Source organism: Mirounga angustirostris, unplaced genomic scaffold (genome assembly GCF_029215605.1).
Source record: "Mirounga angustirostris isolate CCGP_5_RB_7025 unplaced genomic scaffold, mMirAng1.0.hap1 SCAF_5, whole genome shotgun sequence".
Classification (NCBI taxonomy): Eukaryota; Metazoa; Chordata; class Mammalia; order Carnivora; family Phocidae; genus Mirounga; species Mirounga angustirostris.
In genome coordinates this window covers 121,976,284-121,995,494 of record NW_026991713.1, presented here as the reverse complement: position 1 = coordinate 121,995,494, position 19,211 = coordinate 121,976,284, and the positions used below count along the sequence as shown (strand labels likewise).

General features: G+C 36.8%; 1 protein-coding gene across 1 annotated transcript in view; it reads left to right on the top strand.

The window, feature by feature from the left end:
- Positions 1 to 19,211, top strand: part of MALRD1 (MAM and LDL receptor class A domain containing 1) — a 790,469-nt gene that overhangs the window by 113,738 nt on the left and 657,520 nt on the right. The window contains exons 13-14 of the mRNA XM_064590300.1: positions 2,018 to 2,115; positions 10,106 to 10,279. Coding sequence (XP_064446370.1) covers positions 2,018 to 2,115; positions 10,106 to 10,279 — 272 coding nt within the window. The remainder of the gene's footprint in view (positions 1 to 2,017; positions 2,116 to 10,105; positions 10,280 to 19,211) is intronic.

Sequence of the window (19,211 nt, the reverse complement as noted above, 5' to 3'; positions counted from 1 at the left end):
TCTCAGTATTTGTTGATCTGAGTCTGACTCTACCTTGTAATTTGTTAATCTGATTGACTGTGTTGATAGAGTAGCTAAATTAAACTCAGCTTCCATTCATGGAAAGCTCAGATTGATCAGGACATATAATTTTTTTGATAAGGATTTCAAATGCAATTGATAACTTTTTAATTACAATTTTATATCTATGATCATGAGTGACATTGCAGTTTATTTTTTATTTTCCTATTTCTGTAACTTTTAGATTAGAGATATCTGGCAATGTAAAATGAGTCAGGGAGTTCTCCATATTCCTCTAAGACTTCAGGTCCCTTGAATAATGTTACAAGTATTTCTTAAAAACTAAATAAAACTCAACCGTGGATTGAGTTTTATTTATTTCCAGTAGATTTTTTTAAATCACTTTTCCAGTCATTTTTGTGGTATACCGAATTGATTCAAATCTTTTGCTCCCTTTAGAATTTGGAGTTTTAGTTTATATGTCCCATCCTTTATTGACTGCTTGTTTGAAATTGTATATATTGTTTTTAAATTACCAGGGGACTAGGATCTTTGAATATTTGTTAATTTGTAGAATTCTGATTAGTCTTTTAAAAGTATTCAATTGAATTTTAGTTGAACCTAAGGATTTTTAAGATGGAATAATTTTTTCAAAATCCTCTTTTCCTATGCTATTCTTTCATAGGTGAAACAATTTAATGAGCTTATATAGTTTCTATCATTCTTGGTTTGAAATTAGGGAATAATAGCTTTTATTCTGCCCTGTTAGTTTTGGGATGTTAAAGCCCATATAGGGGTGCCTGGCTGGCTCCAGTCAGTGGAGCATGTGACTCTTGGTCTCAGGGTTATGAGTTCAAGCCCCACATTGGGTGTGGAGCCTACTTAAAAAAAAAAAAAAGTCCATATAAACTGGTTCTGTTTTTCTCAGTCAGAGATGATACTGCTGATTTGCAACCTTGGTTGTTTGGTTAAACACGTGGTGGTAACTATAAAATAATACATTTTAATTCTGAAATCCTTTCCTTTCCATGTAGTCAGCCTTGACCTATATCTAGGAAAATCACCTTTTGAATATGGTATTTTTCAGTCAAAATTGTCCATTTTCCTAGTTGCCCATCACTTCGTGATTATCAAAGGGCGGGATCAGACCTTGACATTGTTCTGCGTCACCTTCCTTGTAAATTTTCAGTATTCAGTGAAGCTACCCCTGACAGCAGTTCAGGAATGTGTGATCTTTTGAGCTGCAAAAGAGATGTTATCCCCCTGTACTTTTGCCATGAGCGCGTCCACTGTAGTTAAAATCTAAAAGCAGTTATTTTGTTAACACTCAGATTAGATCTTTAATTAAGCTTTCATCCCCACTAGCACAGACAATGTCAAACATGTAAGCCTCGGGAGAAACCCAACTCATTCCACAGCCTCGCATCCTTCAGTACTTTGTGAAGAAACTTAAAAACAATGTTCTCAGGAGAATTTCATAAGGGTGTGTTGACTATCTAATTGTAAGCTTAGAAGCTTCGTTTAACTTGATTTCAGACTCTATTTATGATACCAGTTAAGCCTATAAACATGTTTGTTTAGGGGATTTGGATCAAGAGCTTGTTTTTATCAATTGGATTTTTTTTTTTTTTTAAGATTTTATTTATTTATTTGACAGAGACACACGGGGAGAGAGGGAACACAAGCAGGGGGAGCGGGAGAGGGAGAAGCAGGCTTCCCGCGGAGCAGGGAGCCCAATGCGGGGCTCGATCCCAGGGTCCTGAGATCATGACCTGAGCCAAAGGCAGACACTTAACGACTGAGCCACACAGGCACCCTGGATTTTATTTTAGATATTTAATGTTATGCATATGAAAAACTTGGTCATCTACAGGGCTAAATGGTAAATAAGTAAAAACGTGTAATTTTCTTGAGGTGATTGACAGTTGATAGTGTGCAAGGATAAGATATTAGAGTAAAGAACTGCTAAATGTACAATAGTATCTGTGTGACTTTTACTTTTTTTTTTTTTTTGTAGGATCATTCATTTATTTCAGATCCCATCAATCTCAAGGAGTAGCCAAGCTCGGAAGTCCTATTCTTACAAAAGCACTCACTGCCTCTACCGCATGTCAGGTAATCAGTTATTGGAACTTCCCTTGGCCACTCTGTGGTTGTAAACTGTTAGACGTGGGTTACCTGTGCCAGTAAATGCCTGCTATGTTTTACTGCCATTTTCTGATGACCTGAGAGATTTATACGAGCTATGTCAAGAAGAAATGTCATGTCCTTCCAAAAGACCATTTGCAACATGTAACTTAAACGGTTCTTCTTTGGGGCCCATTAAAGAATATTTCTGTCATTTTGTGTTCTTTCCACATAGTCCTTCCAGTAAGCCAAAGCTGTGGATACATGTTGTCAAAACTGCTGATTATTTTGGCCAACGGTGTTAATTGAGTAAAATAAATAAGCCAAACAAGTGCTTGCTGAAAGGAAGATGAAAGGGTGAATAAAGAGAGAGACATATGTGCAGAAAAAATAATTACATCTTCTGAAATTTTATTTTTTCAATTAGTCTTTGTGGTGCCGAGTGAACATAGAGCAAGTGATATATGCTCAGTCCATTTCAACAACACCATAGAGAAGAAAGCAGAGAAGGACTTCGGAGTCAGACAGACCTGGTTCAAACCTCAGTTCTGCCACAGATTATATATCCTCTCTTTGAGACCCCATGTCTACACTGGAAGTGTAATAGTAGAGTGCCTTTATCACATGGTTGTCAAGATTAAGACATCATTGAGTAAAGTATGTGGCACATAATAGGTGTTCGCTAAGCAGAATTCCTTTATTTTTCGTAGAACTAACACCTACATTTAGATGTTTCTGTTCAGCTTGCCTTGTTTTCTGTCTTTTTGAGCATTCCAGCAAGCCTCGAAGCCCTCAGGATTTCAGTTTATTTAATTTTTTTGGTTATCAGAAGACCATGCAGATCGATACTGCTGCACACTAAATTCATTATCTGTAAATGTGGGGGGTACAGCAGTTTATTCAGGCATTCCTGCTGACAAATCACCCATTGTTCAGAGGAATAAATCTAATTATGTGTTCAACTTGATATAAATCTGAATGGGAGTGCTCAGATCTCTTAATGGATTGTCTTCTCTCTCTCTCTCTTTTTTTTCTTCCTCATTCTTTCCTGCCCATTTCTTTGGGGATTATATTTAAAATGACTGCCTGGACTTCACGTCCACTCTGCCCAGATGCACTCTACACTTGCTCACCTTTGTTTTATTTCAATTAAATCCTATGTGATAGATACAGATTTTTTTTTGAAAACTCCTGAGGTATTTACTCACTCTGTAAAAGTACTTTACAAGCTTACTTCGCCTTAATTCAAGGTCATAAACCGAAGAGAGGTGATCACCGTTGTTACTTACATAGGCATTGGATACAAAACAATAAAATGTATTAATTCTACTTGTTCTGCAGAAATTTGAAAACAAATATTAAGAGCTTATTAGAAATTCCTGAGATTCAATGATTTTTTTCTTTTTAAAGGTTATCCACATTTTCCATTGTTGTATGCTGGTAGCCATTAATTTGTGTTGATTTGGTTTATGTTTCAACATATGATTGTTTCTACTTGGGGGCATTTTTCTCTATTGTTGCTTAAACTTGGAGTTTAGCTGTGGTGGGGCCTCAGTGAAAGCCATGGGCATGTTTAGACAACTTGCTGATTTATTTCTCAGAACCAGTACTCAACCTCCCAAGGCCTCAAATGCTGAGTTAGTGGTTTGCCGTGCTTTTTAGAAAAGTAAGAGTGTTTCAGGGAGCCATTCCAGACTGCCAGAAGAGGTTTTTTTCCTTTTTTTTCCCTTTGTATCTGCTTGAATGTTAGTACTTTTGAGTTAGAGGGATGGATATTTGGGTTACTTTTATAATACTTTTTGGTCTAGGAAGTAGAATTAGACAGCTAGAGAAGGTTATCTATAGTCTGAGATACACATAGTTTAATGTTCTTTCCCAAAGGAGTATTCTAAGAATATAGTATTACTTTTTTACAAGTCTGTGGTAATGTGTGATACTTTCTTTCATAAAAGTTATGGAATAAGCAGACAACCAAATTCTTATCTTATTGAGTAATCAGAAAATCCAGCCGATCTTCCTAAGTGGAACATATTGATAATAGTTATATTCATGGAATAGCAGATGTTAGTCATTATACAATGGTGAAGTTAGGCGGGGAGATAACTGAAGTTGGGTGCTTTGATATGATTAAAGTCTTCATTTTATGAAATTACATTTTTTCCTTACATAATCATATGAAGCTAATATAGTTCAGAACTTTTTTTTGAAAGGACTTTAAAACCATGAAGCTTTCTTTTGAGTCTCCTTTTCTAACAAGAGTCTAGTAGAGTCATTTTGCATGAATTATCTTGTGCTTTATGTATAGCCAGCACATGGCATCAACACGCACAAATTTTCCTACACCCACTCCTTGCCGAAGATGTGGACTTTAATTTAAAGACTTCAAAAGTCCCTTCAGTCACTGTTGGAAACTTGGCATTTTTCCATGGAATAGCCAGGAGATAGGACAAACAGAACACATGGGAGCCAGAAGCTACTATTTCTTATGTTGAAATGCTGTTACTGTTTTGAATTAACTAGGAAATATCAAATATGAAGGAGATTTATGGTAGGTATTAATACTTTCTGAATTCTCATATTTGGGTTACTATGCAAAATTACTTTTAGGGCTTCACAATTAATTAAAGACAGGAAGATTAATACAAAGCTTCTGCTTTCAAAGCTGGTTTGCATATTTGTCTACTTTAAAAACAATTCCCCAACTTGTTTTGCACTTGTTTTAATATTCTTTAATTTTAAAAAATCTTAAAATTTTTTAAAAAGGTGAATGAGGTTATAAGGGCAAAGGTTGAAGCAAGAGGTGGGTTGGTTCCACACATAAAGCTTATTAGAACCAGGCTACACATTTGAACTAAGTTTTCCAGCAACCAGTAGAAACAGATGAATCATTGTTTGATTTAGATTCAAGGCAGTAAAAATAGCAAAACAAAGCAAAAATAGTTCTTTTGAGAATTCTCTCCTGAGTGCATATAGTGGTAACAATGTAAACAGTCTTTCTCTGCTTCTGTACCCACATATTGCTTACCTGCTCTGTGCTGATCACAGCCCCCGATGCTGGGAATACAACAGAGGCCACTTAAGTACATGCTTGCCCTAATGAAATGTCGATTTTAGGGATTCTGACAGCAATTCAGTGTTAAGTGCTCCAAGACGGTGAGTACAGCATAAAAATAATAATCCACTTAGAACCATTCTCTCGACGAGTTTTGAAAGGCCATGTCTTCTAATGTTTCCCAAGTGAACTCATGTCAATGAGAAATTTAGTAAAAAAAAAAAAAAAAAAAAAAAAAATTACGGAGTGGGGCTTGCAATTGTGTAATCATACTTCATTCCCTGATTGTTTTGTTTAATCCAAGCCTAGATGTTACAGTATGGGATGGATTCTAGAGGAATCGACAGAGTATGGGGAAAAGGGTGAGCAGGTACTCTTTCCACCTGTGCATGAGCAAAACACATGGAGGCTAATCATTTAAATGAAAACAACATATTTTATTGAAGATTCTAAACTTCTAATTAAGCTTATTCAGATGAAGAATACTCAGGCAAAAACATAATTATGACTAGGAGTTAGAAAAGTCTAATGTTGAGGGTGTGTGTGTGTGTGTGTAATGTTGAGGGTGTGTGTGTGTGTGTAGTGTTGAGGGTGTGTGTGTGTGTGTGTGTGTGATGAATGATCCCCCTCTCAACATGGACTTAGTCCCAGCTGAATTTTGAGGAGCTACAATATATCATCTTTTCTCTCTCTTCTCTCTTTTATTTTTTCTTTTCCCTTCCTTTCTTTCCTTTTTTTCTATTTTTATTTTTCTAGATACTGAAGATAAAACAGGTGTCGCACATACTAGACAGGATCCTATGTGAGGCAGAGAAGGCAGAAGTAGCTGAGCATTTGGAATACGGCTGAGAAAGAGCTTGACGATCTGGCCAGGGAGTTCTGAGATAGGGGAGCAGTTGAAAAAAAGACTGTAGGAAAGTTGAGGAAAGAAGCAGAACCTTTGAAGAGTAGAGTTGCAGCTGAACACGGACCAAAATCAAATGAAACAGAAATAGGAGGAAATTATTTTAAACTTGTAGATAATGCCCTGGTAGGTCCTTCACAGAGTTAAGTATCAGAGAGCCTAATTACTCCTTTGTAGAGCTGGCTGCACACTCCCCTGGTCAATGTCACAGGGCGCTGTAGGAACAGAAGGGCAAGTGGTGTGACCATGGCTATCACGCTTTCCAGCTCATGCGCCTGTACTCATAACTCTTAGTATTATCACCTGAAAAGCTGTCCTTTCCTTTTGTAGTAAAAATGAATGATTGGATATTTTATTTTTTTAAAGATTTTATTATTTGAGAGAGAGAGGCAGAGCACAGAGGAAGAGTGAGAAGGAGAAGCAGGCTCTCCGCTGAGCAGGGAGCCCTATGTGGGTGGGGCTCGATCCCAGGACCCCAGGATCATGACCTGAGCCGAAGGCAGATGCTTAACCTACTGAATCACCCAGGTGCCCTGATTGGATATTTTAAAAAATATATAAATAATGCACAGTTCGAGAATACAGTTTAAGCCAATAGAATAGTCTATGCTTCATTTTTTTTTCTCTCTGATTTGCAGTTAAAGGAACTGCTTTGTGGGAAGCTTTTTTAACCAAATGAAATTGTCTTGATTACAATAATTCAGTGTCTATATAAAACGTTCCTTAGGGCACCTGGGTGGCTCAGTCGTTAAGCGACTGCCTTCGGCTCAGGTCATGATCCCAGGGTCCAGGGATTGAGTCCCACATCAGGCTCCCTGCTCGGCGGGTGCCTGTTCTCCCTCTCCTACTCCCCCTGCTTGTGTTCCCTCTCTCACTGTGTCTCTCTCTGTCAAATAAATAAATAAAAATCTTAAAAAAAAAAAGTGCCTTAGTGAAAAACCAAGAGAAATAAAACCAAGCCTTTAATATTAACATTTATCTGACTGCATTTTTTTTTTTTTTTTTTTAGATTTTATTCATTTATTTGAGAGAGAATGAGATGGAGAGAGCATGAGAGGGGGGAGGGTCAGAGGGCAAAGCAGACTCCCTGCCGAGCAGGGAGCCCGATGTGGGACTCGATCCAGGGACTCCAGGATCATGACCTGAGCCGAAGGCAGTCGCTTAACCAACTGAGCCACCCAGGCGCCCTGTCTGACTGCATTTTAATGAATCAGGCATGAATCATGAAAATAATTTCCTTTTGACATAAGTAGTAAATACATTTTAAATGGTTGGTGTAATTTTAACATACCTGTTTTGTAGTTCTGTTTAATAGAATTTTCTGTGATAATGGAAGTTTTTCTCTCCTGTGTCCAATATGGTAGCTGCTAACTGCATATAGCTATTGGGCACTCAATGTGTAATGAGTATAACTGAGGAACTGGGTTTTTCATTTGGTTTCACTTCAATTAATTTACATGTAAATAGCCACACAATTATCACACCTTTGCCACGACATTATAGTTAATTGTTTTCTTTTCATTCTCCCCCATAAAACTCTGGGGTCCCTAAAGACACCTAATACTTTGTACCTTTTCTGACACTGAGCAGCTTCCTTCATGCTCTCTGGGAAAGTTTACAGGTGTTTACTGACCCGCTCATGCTAATAGTCCCACTCATCCCTCCCTTCTTCTTTAAAAAAAAAAAAAAAAACTATTAACTGAAAACCTACTAAACACAAACTGCTTTAATAGATTCCGCGAGGAATTCACGACACACCTTGTGATTTTGGGTTCATGGCTTCGTGTTCCACTGGCGTGTATCAGATTGAGAGCTGCAGGAGTTGCACGCTTGACAAGTGCCTGTCTGGAATCACAGCTGTATTAATGACTTGGTTCAGTGACTTCACCCTACCAGTATTAATTTTGAAAACAACTATGGAAGATTTCTTCGTCTATAATAAGCTAAAGAGTTCTGCTTAATGGTCTGTGATGGCAACTCTGTTAAAGTAGTAAATTAAATATAAGTCTTAAGCTTTTATCCTATTAAATATGGATCCCATTGGTATTTACTCTTATTACACTATTAAAATACATTAGCACTGGTGATGTACTGAATGACAGTTTGACAGCTTGGTATGCTGACGGGGCATGTGTATCTCTTGTACTAAGTTTAAAGCCCTGGTTTGCATATTTACAAGCTTGGAATGTGCTGAAACTCTAGCACGGATCTAAAATTTAATTGTAGTTGAGGAACCTAAATCCTTCCTTCCCATAGGATTTGATCAAACACTTCCATCTGACTTTTCATTTCTCAATTACCTGTCTTGCTTATCTGAGTTTAGGGGAGCATGTTAGTAAAGTCTAAAATGAAGCGGACAGAATTTTTTGATGAAGTGGTGATAGTTAAGTAGACACATTAAAAAAGGTGTACCACACTGGAACAGAGAATGTTTGCTCTTTTAAGCTATACAACTTTTTAAAAGCACATCTAAAAAATTATTCGACTTCAGGGGCACCTGGGTGGCTCAGCCAGTTAAGCATCCGACTCTTGATTCTGGCTCAGGTCATGATCTCAGGGTGGTGAAATTGAGACTTGCATTGGGCTCCATGCTCAGTAGGGAGTCTACTTGAGATCCTCTCCCTTTCCCTCTGTACCTCCCCCTGCTCGCACTCTCTCTAAAATAAATCTTAAAAATTTTTTTTCTACTTGAATTTCCACTGAAATTGGTACCAACCATAAAATAAATGAGGAGACTATATATACACTAATATCTGTCCATGTAACAAAATAAAACCATAGTGGTGAAGGAAAAAAGCCCACAAGAATTTAAAATTCACTGCAACTGAAAAGGAGTCACTTTGAATCCAAAGAGAAGGGTTTTACTTCTGAGAAGCCTCATCTGTGAATGCTGTGTTTTCTTAGAGAGTCCTAAGGCTGCACTTTTCAAAGAAATCTTGAGAAGAGGGGCACCTGGGTGGCTCAGTTGTTAAGCATCTGCCTTCGGCTCAGGTCATGATCCCAGGGTCCTGGGATTGAGCCCCACCTCAGGCTCCCTGCTCCGCGGGAAGCCTGCTTCTCCCTCTCCCACTCCCCCTGCTTGTGTTCCCTCTCTCGCTATGTCTCTCTCTGTCAAATAAATAAATAAAATCTTAAAAAAAAAAAAAATCATAAGAAAAAAATTGCTGTGTGTCTGAACTTGTTTTTAATGGAGATTTTGTTGACATATTTTATAGAGTGAATCATCCAGCCATTGAGGGAATTAATCCCTGCCTCACACAGTACCTGTTACTTAGTAAATGCTCATTAAATGTTGCTTGAATAAATGAGAGTCCTGAATTTCATGTAGTAGCTATTGCTGTCAGCACCTAAAATAATTCTTTATTTTTACTGCCTAGTTAAGTGCTCAAACCCTTAGATTGTCATCCCTGATAATGACTAGGAGGTGAAATGATCACCCCCCCCAAAAAAGGATGTTTTCTTACTTGAATTAAATTATGAACCAACAGTATTACATGAGCTCCCAAGTTCTTTGATAGTGTCCCCATGAGAAGGAATTAATGAAAACTACTCATTACAGTTTTCTTTTACCTGAGAAAATACTTTTTCAGGAAACACTTTTTTTTTTTGGTTTGGTGTTTGAGACATCAATGAGAATGTATAAGTAAAACCTGATTTTGTACATTAAGAATATATACCTCCATCGAAACTTCTGTGGAAGCAGAGTGGTACCGCCCATGCTGGTGTAGAAAAATACATGTCCTCAAACTTGTCTTGGTGGTGAGCTAACGTCCCATTTCTTTAGACCTCTTGATGGCATGTGTTAAAAATACCAGTTAGAGCTGCCTTGAACCTTTTCTTAAGGGGAGGATGCAAAGGCAGACAAAAGACATACTTAGGATTTTCTGGGCTCGCGTATTTGGAGGAAAGGAGAATTGAGATTATATTTAACAGCAGAATGATTTTTGATATTTTTAATTATAGAAAAGTTGCTGGAGACCAGTAAATGGAATATTCATGTCATTCAAAAACATTTTCAACAGGTGCAATTTTGGTATCATTTGTCCTGGGATTCACATCTCTCGGTTTTTACAAGAACATCACTGGATGGGGATTTGCAAAAACAAGGTGATCTAATTGGAATCTCCAAATCTCAGTGGAAACAAGCAAAAATCAATCTCTGTTTGGGGGCTGGAGAATCTACTCTACCTTTTCAGGTAAGCAAGCACAGAAGAAATTAATACAACTTAGCAGAAGATGCTAATTTAATACTACTTTTTTTCTCAGAGAACAATGTAACACATAAAAAACACATATATCCCATAGATTTATCAGCTATTGAAAAAGGAAGCACATTCACAATCAGAGATGAGTACAGATGTTAAATTGCTCAAGACTGTTATATGGATGCTTAGCAAAACTGGAGATTAGAATTGAATTGGAGGAGGAGAAAACAGAATTGAATAGGATGGCAGAGAGAAAAGTATTTTAATAGGAAAATATTTATTTTTTAAGTGAGGATGGCAGATTATATGAGGTGGTGAAAAAACCTGACTTGCACTATGCTCACATTTTAATTCTGATGCCTTATTTTCTGCCACCCATTAATATTGAGATTTTTTTAAATCTATTTTTTATGTCATTTTCTTGGCTCATAATAAAAGAAGGCAACTGTAGGTAATCAGATTGGTGCCTGAATTTTCACCCTCCTGGATATGGCTTCCTTCTGGATGACATTTGAAAAGAGTGATTTTAGAAACTAGATTGGATGATAGAATATAGCAGAAAACACACAGCCTTTGGAGTTAGGTGGTCTGAGTTCTGATCTCTGCTCAGCTCATGGGTTGCTAAGGGACTCCAAATTACATCTTTGAGCTTCACATTTCCCTATCTGTGAAGACCACAGAGATGGTAAAAGCAATACTTCAGGGGAGTCTGAGTATTAAAGATAAAGGTAAAATGGTGGCTCCGAACATGGGCTCTGGAGTCTGGAGTTCAAGCCAGGTGTACAATCATGGAGAAGTTGCTTAATCCCTCTGCACTTGTTTCTTCTGTTAAATGGAGGTGAGAGTCATTGTTGGGGTGTTAGGGGCCCCCTAATAAATAACTTAACCTCCTTGGTCCTCATTTCTGAGCCAGTTAAGATAAATATAGAAGTCAAACAGTAAAATATTTTAGAGAAGATGCTTTTAGAATCTGCCGCCATAGGTTTAAATAACACATCACCTCAGAATAAACAGATTCACCCAGAGAACAATGAACTGTGCTAGAGAAATCCAGGACTCACCCGTTGGGGGAAACCTATGACTCTTAGCCAGAGCTAACATCAGAGTGTATGTGTCCAAGACTGGGAGTTGAAGGAGAGACAGACAGCATGAGTTTAGCACATCCAGCTTATTCTTCTAACATCACTAATTGGTTAAATCCTCCTGTCCACAGGAGAGAGTAAGAGGTCGGTAATAGCAGTGTTACTGCAAGTTCCTGCCCATGGAGGTAGAAGGAATAGGGAATAAATATGGACTCCTTTCAGTATCCTCTTCTTTCTAGAACTGTTGTGAGGATTGAATGATTTATATATGTAAAGCACATAGAAGATATTCTGGCATAAAGTAAACACACAAAGTTAGCTCTTATTACTGCCGTGATTATCAGTTGGACATTGTCTGGGAATAATAGACACTCAGTAAATATTAGTATTCTTTATTTTGCAAAGGAGTTTCCTCTTGACCAGAACTCTAGGCTCAGTGATTAGAAGCTCCTTCATTCTGTGAAGGTCTCTAAACTCCCTGATTCTCAAGGATCACGTTTATGACTATACTCCCATATCTAATGGACAAAAATACTGTGAATCTAGTAACTCTTAATAGGAAAGCAGTAAAGGCCAGTCATGGAATCACATAAGTGCCAATCTCCATTACGTGTGACAGGACAAACAAAATCAGAACAGTTCTGATCCCTTGCTTCATTTATTTATATTCTGTATAACATTATTTTCATTAGGTTTGCTTTTAGTTAGAATGAAACTTAAAGATCTTCAAGAGTCCATTGTTAATTCACATTATTGGAAATTAAACATAATGTCCTTCTCCAAACAAAAACCTGCGTGTGAATAATGATTCTTGATTTCCTTATGATTGCCCAAACTTAGAAGCAGCCCAAGATGTTCTTCAGTAGGTGAATGGGTAAATAACCTGTTATACATCCAGACAATGGAATAACATCTGGTGCTAAAAAGAAATGAGCTGTCAAGTCATGAAAAGACGTGGGGGAACCTCAGGTGCATATTACTAAGTGAAAGCAGCCAACCTGAAAAGCTTACTTCCTCTCTGAGTCTAACTGTCTGGCATTCCAGAAAAGGCAAAACTAGGGAGACAATGAAAAGATCAGTGGTTGCCAAGGGCTGGGGGGTGCAGGGAGAGAGAAAGGATGAATAGATAGAGCAGAGAGGATTTTTAGGGCAGTGAAAATACTCTGTATAATAATATGATGGATAAATGTTATACATTGGTCCAAGCCCACAGAATGTATAACATCAAGAATGGACCATAATGTAGACAGTGGACTTTGGTGGTTATGAGGTTCATCATTTATAACACATGCCTCACTCCGGTGGGAGATTTTTTGTTTGTTTTTTGTTTTTCCGAGAGAGTGGGGGGTGGAGGGAGAGAGAATCCTAAGCAGCTTTCACGCCCAGTGAGCAGCCTGATGCGAGGTTTGATTTCATGACCCTGAGATCGTGACCTAAGCTGAAATCAAGAGTGGAATGCTCAACCAGCTGAGCCACCCAGACACCCTGGGAGATGTTGATAATGGGGAAGCTGTGTGTGCGTTGGGACAGAAAGTGTAGAAGAAAACTACACCTTCTCCTCAGTTTGCAGTGAACGTAATACTGCTCTAAAAGTCTTAATGAAAAACAAAACTAAACCACAATGTATTCTTTTAGAACCAGTTATTTGAGAAATGTTTTGAGTTGAAACACATGCCATTCCTTTCTGGACCTGCAGGCACTCATTAACCTATCACCATTACTGAAGAGATTCAGTGCAGTGTCCTTTTCTTTCCCCTATAGCATTTCTTCCTTTGGGGTTCTGGTTTGTGTTTTACTTTGCTTTGCAGTGCAAAGTGAGTTTGCTCTTTATTACCTGGGGCATATTAACTGGTTTGTAGGGTAACCAGTGGTTTGATAGGATTTTATAATTGGGCAGCAGAGGATTTGTGATGTTTTTCTAAAGGAGCCCTGATCTTCGTTCCTGTCTGTGGTGTCTCAGCGCCATGTGTTGGCTTTCCTCTCACCCCCATTGGGGCTCCTAATCCACCCCAATTAGCTTCAGCTTAATTGTGATAGCCTTTGAGGGGAGTGAATGGTTCTGGGTTCTTGCTAGGTCTTATTTTGCCCCTGAGAAGTTTTTAGTCTCTGCCTCTGTCACCCCTTAATTCCGTTACTTGTCTGTAGTATATTTGTTCTAGAAACTGCAGGTAAATAAAGAAGAATAAGAATTCCCTCAGATTTTTTCATCAAGAAGCCCGTTTTAGGTCCACAATCCCTAACCAACAATTTGGAAAATTACAATTTGGAAAACAATAAGCTTTTGAAAAACCAATTTAGAGGCAAAACTTAACTTCACCTGAACTTGTGTGAGGTCTTTAGGCAATTCATTTAGTGAGATGTTTGATTAGATAGGTGCTGCCCCCAATCTCCCTGAGGGTATCATGTAATATACACGGTGTTAGATGAATATTCTCAACTCTGAACTAGTCAAATTTCAAAACCCAGCTGGCCCCAAAGACTTTGGGTAAGGAATTGCAGGCCTGTGTTCACATTCTGGTGTGAATCAGTCCAGAATTTATGCAGACACACATATACACGATACGTAAATATACTCAGTCACACATGAATATATGCCACGATGGTATTTAATACATTATTACTACATATACAGTAAATATTTCAAACAAGTAGAAAATACAGAGGCAAGTATCTTTGTATTCACACCTCAGAATGAACTGTTAGCATTGTTTGCTTATAATGTTAATACCTGTTTGCATATGAACAGCTTTTGTCCTCTTTGCACCCATTTCTATTCCTTTTCTTGTCCTCTGCTGGAAAAAAAATTGCAGATCTTATGTTGGTTTTAACCTGATTTCTGGAAATGCATATTTAGAAACATGGAGCTATGAATGAGGATTCTAGCTAGGTGCAATTCTTCATTCTTTTAGCAACAACAATTGCAAAAGATACTCTACCTATAAACAGTCCATCTAGATTTTTAAAATATTCAATTATTTGAAGTTTACATTCTTAACTAACTGAGCCACCCAGGTGCCCTTGAAGTTTACATTCTTGGGAATGGGCTTCTTTGGTACTTTAGTAGACTGAATCATTGTGACCTTAGTCATCACCTGACTATCCTTCAATGTGACTAAATTCTGAACGTATTTATACAGTGTAGTCCATCCCAAACACTGGAAAGGAGAAAGGCATCAACCCATATGACCTCTATGTCCTCTTCTAGCCATGAACTTCTTTTTCAGTGTCGTCCTTTTGATGTCACTTGTAGACATCACAACAGAGTACAAATCACTTTGAGTTTCTTAGGAAATAAACACCCTTAGGTAGGTAGGGCTTTTATTCTTCCTGGTAGAAAAGGATAAGGCTTACTCTTTATTCCATAAGAACAGCAAATTAGCACCATTTCAATAGTCTCTCCATTTCCTATATTTTTTTTATTGGAAGAATATAAGTCAAATAGTTAATAGTATTCTTTTCAATCTGTTATAACTTGGCCTGCCCATTGGATATGTTGAGTTTTTACAGAAATATACTCACTTCATTTACAGTTTCTTTTTCCCCTAACTGCTGTTCTTAGTTTTAATATCTAAAGGTGGTTCTTGGGCGCCTGGGTGGCTCAGATGGTTAAGCGTCTGCCTTCGGCTCAGGTCATGATCTCAGGGTCCTGGGATCGAGTCCTGCATTGGGCTCTCTGCTCCTCGGGAGCCTGCTTCTCCCTCTGCCTTTCTCTCTCACTCTGTCTCTCATGAATAAAAAAAAAAAAAAAAAAAAAAAAAAAAAAATCTATAGAGGTGGTTCTTTTTCTGAGTACTGTCCATTGATTTCCAGCTGATCTACTTTTTTCAGGTTTCCTATTAATACATAATTGTGTCATATTTTAGATTTCATTTTAAAATGACCCTTTTGTGAAATTTTCCACAATGATTGATAACATGTTCATTCTTTATCAGTCAATGATATAAATCAATAACAATTTCCTGACATTATTTGAGGATTCAGTGAAGGGTAAGATTTATAATACAATAGTAAAAGCTGGTCTAGTCTCTATAAAGTTACAATGTCCTCAGCCTTCTTAATTTAGGACTGCATTGAATATTGTTACACCAGACAGCTCTGGTCTGCAGCATCTGCTAAAGACCAGTTATCTTTTTATTTTATTCTAGTAATGCAGTATAGCCTAATCGTTAATGGCTCAGGTTACATATTTTTCTTATTAAATATATAACCTTCAACCAATTACTTTACCTCTGAAGCTTCTGTTTCTTTTGCTTTCACATGAGGATGAGAATAGCACCACCTTCACAGGGTTAAAACAAGTGAATGTGCTTGGCATGCAGTAAGCTTTAAATAATGTTTGCGGTTTCTCTTATTATTGATAACATCATTAAAAAATTACTATATTCCAGTTTTTCCTATTATATTCCTACTTTCTCCATTTCTTCTTAGATTCCTATTTTTTTGTTCTTGTTATTCCTTTTTTAAAAAGGATATCAAAGAACCAAAATCTAAATATGCTAGTTGAGTTTTTCTCTGGAAAGGCTTACTTTGGTTTTTCAGATATAAAAAGTAATCACTTGATTGTAAGCTACATTTATAAGTTGTTTGGTTCCTGAAAGCAAAAACAAGAAATGATTTTGCTCTTTCACTGAAAGAGCACTGAATAATATCACTGAATAAAACAAATATCAGCAAGATCCTAAAAAATAGTTTTAGAAGGGAGAGACCTTCCAAGACCTAACTTGGAATTTAAATTCACAGATTTCCTTGAGAATCTTAAAAAATGAGGTTTCACTGAATAATATCACTGAATAAAACAAATATCAGCAAGATCCTAAATATAGTTTTAGAAGGGAGAGACCTTCCAAGACCTAACTTGGAATTTAAATTCACAGATTTCCTTGAAAATCTTAAAAATGAGGTTTTCACTTCTTCATTTGTGGTTGAAATGCCCATGGTTGAAACATTTCTTCTGCATGAACTCTTTCTCACTTACTGATTATTAATTGGTTCTGTATTTCCCAAAGGAAAACTGCCTTTGTTCACAAATCAAAAGATCAGCTTAGTTGAAACAAGCAATAAAAAACAGAAATAGCCAAGGTGATTTTGGAATCATCAGATGGTATTATTTACAGATATAAGAAACATTTTTAAAAGAAGTGACCATTTTTCTTTTTAAATGTGGAAGATTTTAATTCATGGTAGAATTATAATTTTTCATTTTAGAGTTCTGAATTTAATTATATAGAAATAAGCAAGCAGAGGTGTAGATGACCTGGTATCATTTTTATCTGGCTTTGGAAGTAGTTTTATGTTAACATTTTAATATGAATATCTGAAAGTCTTGTGGTTCCCTTCAGACAAAATGATATAACCATATTTTACAGACCTAGTTCGCAATTCTATTTCAACTCCTGCCAGGGCCCCACCCCATCCATGTACCTCTTTACAGGCACAGAGAAGTGCCCCAAGCATTCTTTTTTCCCCACTTTTTAAAAAAGTTGTGCAGGGCTTAAAATATGGCCTCAGTAAGGGCTTGTCTAATGAGTCTGAAGAATTAAGCATCTGTATTTTAATTGACTTCAGTCTACTATAATTTCTAGTAATGAATAAAAGGAAAAATCTTTTAAAATTAAAGCTGTCCAAAATAAATTACAATACCTTAATGGTGTTAAGCATAATATATTTTTCAATTACAGTGCCTGTAGATACTTTGTCAAAATCCTTCTTTAAAAACTGTTATTTTCTGCCTTGTGTATGAAGGCCAAATTCCTTAGTCGGTTAAGACTCTACAAAAAAAAAAAAAAAAAAAACCAAAACCAAAAACAAAACAGTTCTAATAAGAATTTTAAAAATCATTATAATTATATACATTTCATCATAAAGTATCAAAAATTCCAGATAAGGCAATAGTCTGTCCTGACCTCCTTCACCTCTTATTGGTCTTTATCTTGAGGTTAGCATAGACATTAGTTCATTTTTACTTCTGGACCCTATTCTATTGATGTAATGTATATGTATGTACCACTATATCTAGAAATCTAAACCATTGTGTTTTTAGCCTAAGTAGTATCCTATCATAAACTTTTTTTTCTGTAATTTTTCACTCAGAAATACATATTGAGGTTCTTTCCATATTAGCACATAGAGATGTTATTTTTAAGTGGCATGGTTACCCATGGTCTGTATAACCATTTATTTTTTTGATTGACATTTAAATTGTTTCCATTTATTTACTTATCAAAACCAACATTGAAGTAAACATTCCTGGACGGGCTTTCACGTATATGCTGATGAGTGTCTCTCTAGCATAAATGCTGAGAAGTGGGCTTAATTTTTGTAGTCTGTGCTGTTTTTCTTTTTAATAGATAACATCAAATTGCCTTCCACTTGAGCTGCACCAATTCTTGCAATCAGTTTGTTCCATCTGTTACTTAATTTATCATTCTCTTAAAATCCTGTATTCCTATGTATGGGAGGAAAACACTTTCCCTGACCCTCTTATGGTTCCTGGCTGGGTCTGAATATTAAACTAAAAAAGTAGATTGAAGGAGAAAGCATACAAAATTATTTAATATAAGCCTTACATGACACTGGAGCCTTAATAAGGACGTAAAGACCAGTTAATAAAGAAACAGTTAATCCTAAGCCTTTTTATGCAAGGTTTGATGAAGAGTGGACAGTCATGGAAAGATACGATGGGGCAAAGAGTATGAGCTAAGTGTAATCAACTGGGAGAAACTTAGCCAGGTAAAGATTCAGATTCCTCTGCTTGTGTGTCCTTTTGTCTTCTGAAATAAGGATGTCCCTTTCCTCCGGTTATAGAGAGGACACCTCTCACATGAAGGAAGATCAGATAGTCCATTCTGCACATGCCATTTCTTAAATTCCTCCAGCTTGAAATACGCATTATGCCAAGGTGTGCCATATTTTGGGGATAGCATGTCTCAAAACCTATCATCCTCTAGCACCCCAAGCATTCTAGTCTATGTGTTGCTAAAGTCAGCATTTCACCCAAAGTGTTCTAAATATACCATACACTTCCACATCTCCTTGCTTTTGCCTGTAATGTTACTAGTTTCTCTAACAAAATCTGAAGTAGCAGTTATAACTGAGTAGCTATTATTAGGTAATTAGTTATTGGTTGTTAGGTAGTTAGTATTTTTAGCAGCTTTTTCCAAATTTTGTCTCACATTCTTGGCAGAAACAATGAAGTGTTTTTCTTCGATTCTCCTAGTATCTTATACGTATCTCTTTGTATAACACTTGTGGTGTAGTTTAGTTGTTAATGCATCATACCAAGTCAATCGTATGATCTTTGGATCTGAGATCCTCTCTGATAAGATCGAGATGCACCACCTACTATGTCCTGCACTGGTGGTCCTACTACACGTCTTTAAGACTCCAGACATAATTTCTCTCTCTCTCTCTTTTTTTTAAGGTGGTAGATTAACCAACATAATGATGTAATTAATGAGAAAGAAAACAAATTACATCAGTCATTATTCAGAGTGTTAGAATAAATTAAACTGAAATAGATGCCTCTGAGTGCTTTAACTTATGAATATTATTAACCACTGTATGTGATTATTGACTCTATGCTTTACCTCATTAAGTAGGTTTCTGTATATATACATAATATGTATTAGTATTTAAATATTCTGATATGAAAATGAATCATTGCCTCCAGCAGACCTTTTACAAATGAATTCATATCTCAATTAAATTGAGTTGTAAACCACACAGTTGATTACCCCAAAGAGCTCATTTTAAATGTATACAACTCTTAATGGCTCCAATGGGAAGGCAACCCTTCAGGAGTGATGAATGTTTCAACTCTTAATTGAAACAAGGTTACCTAA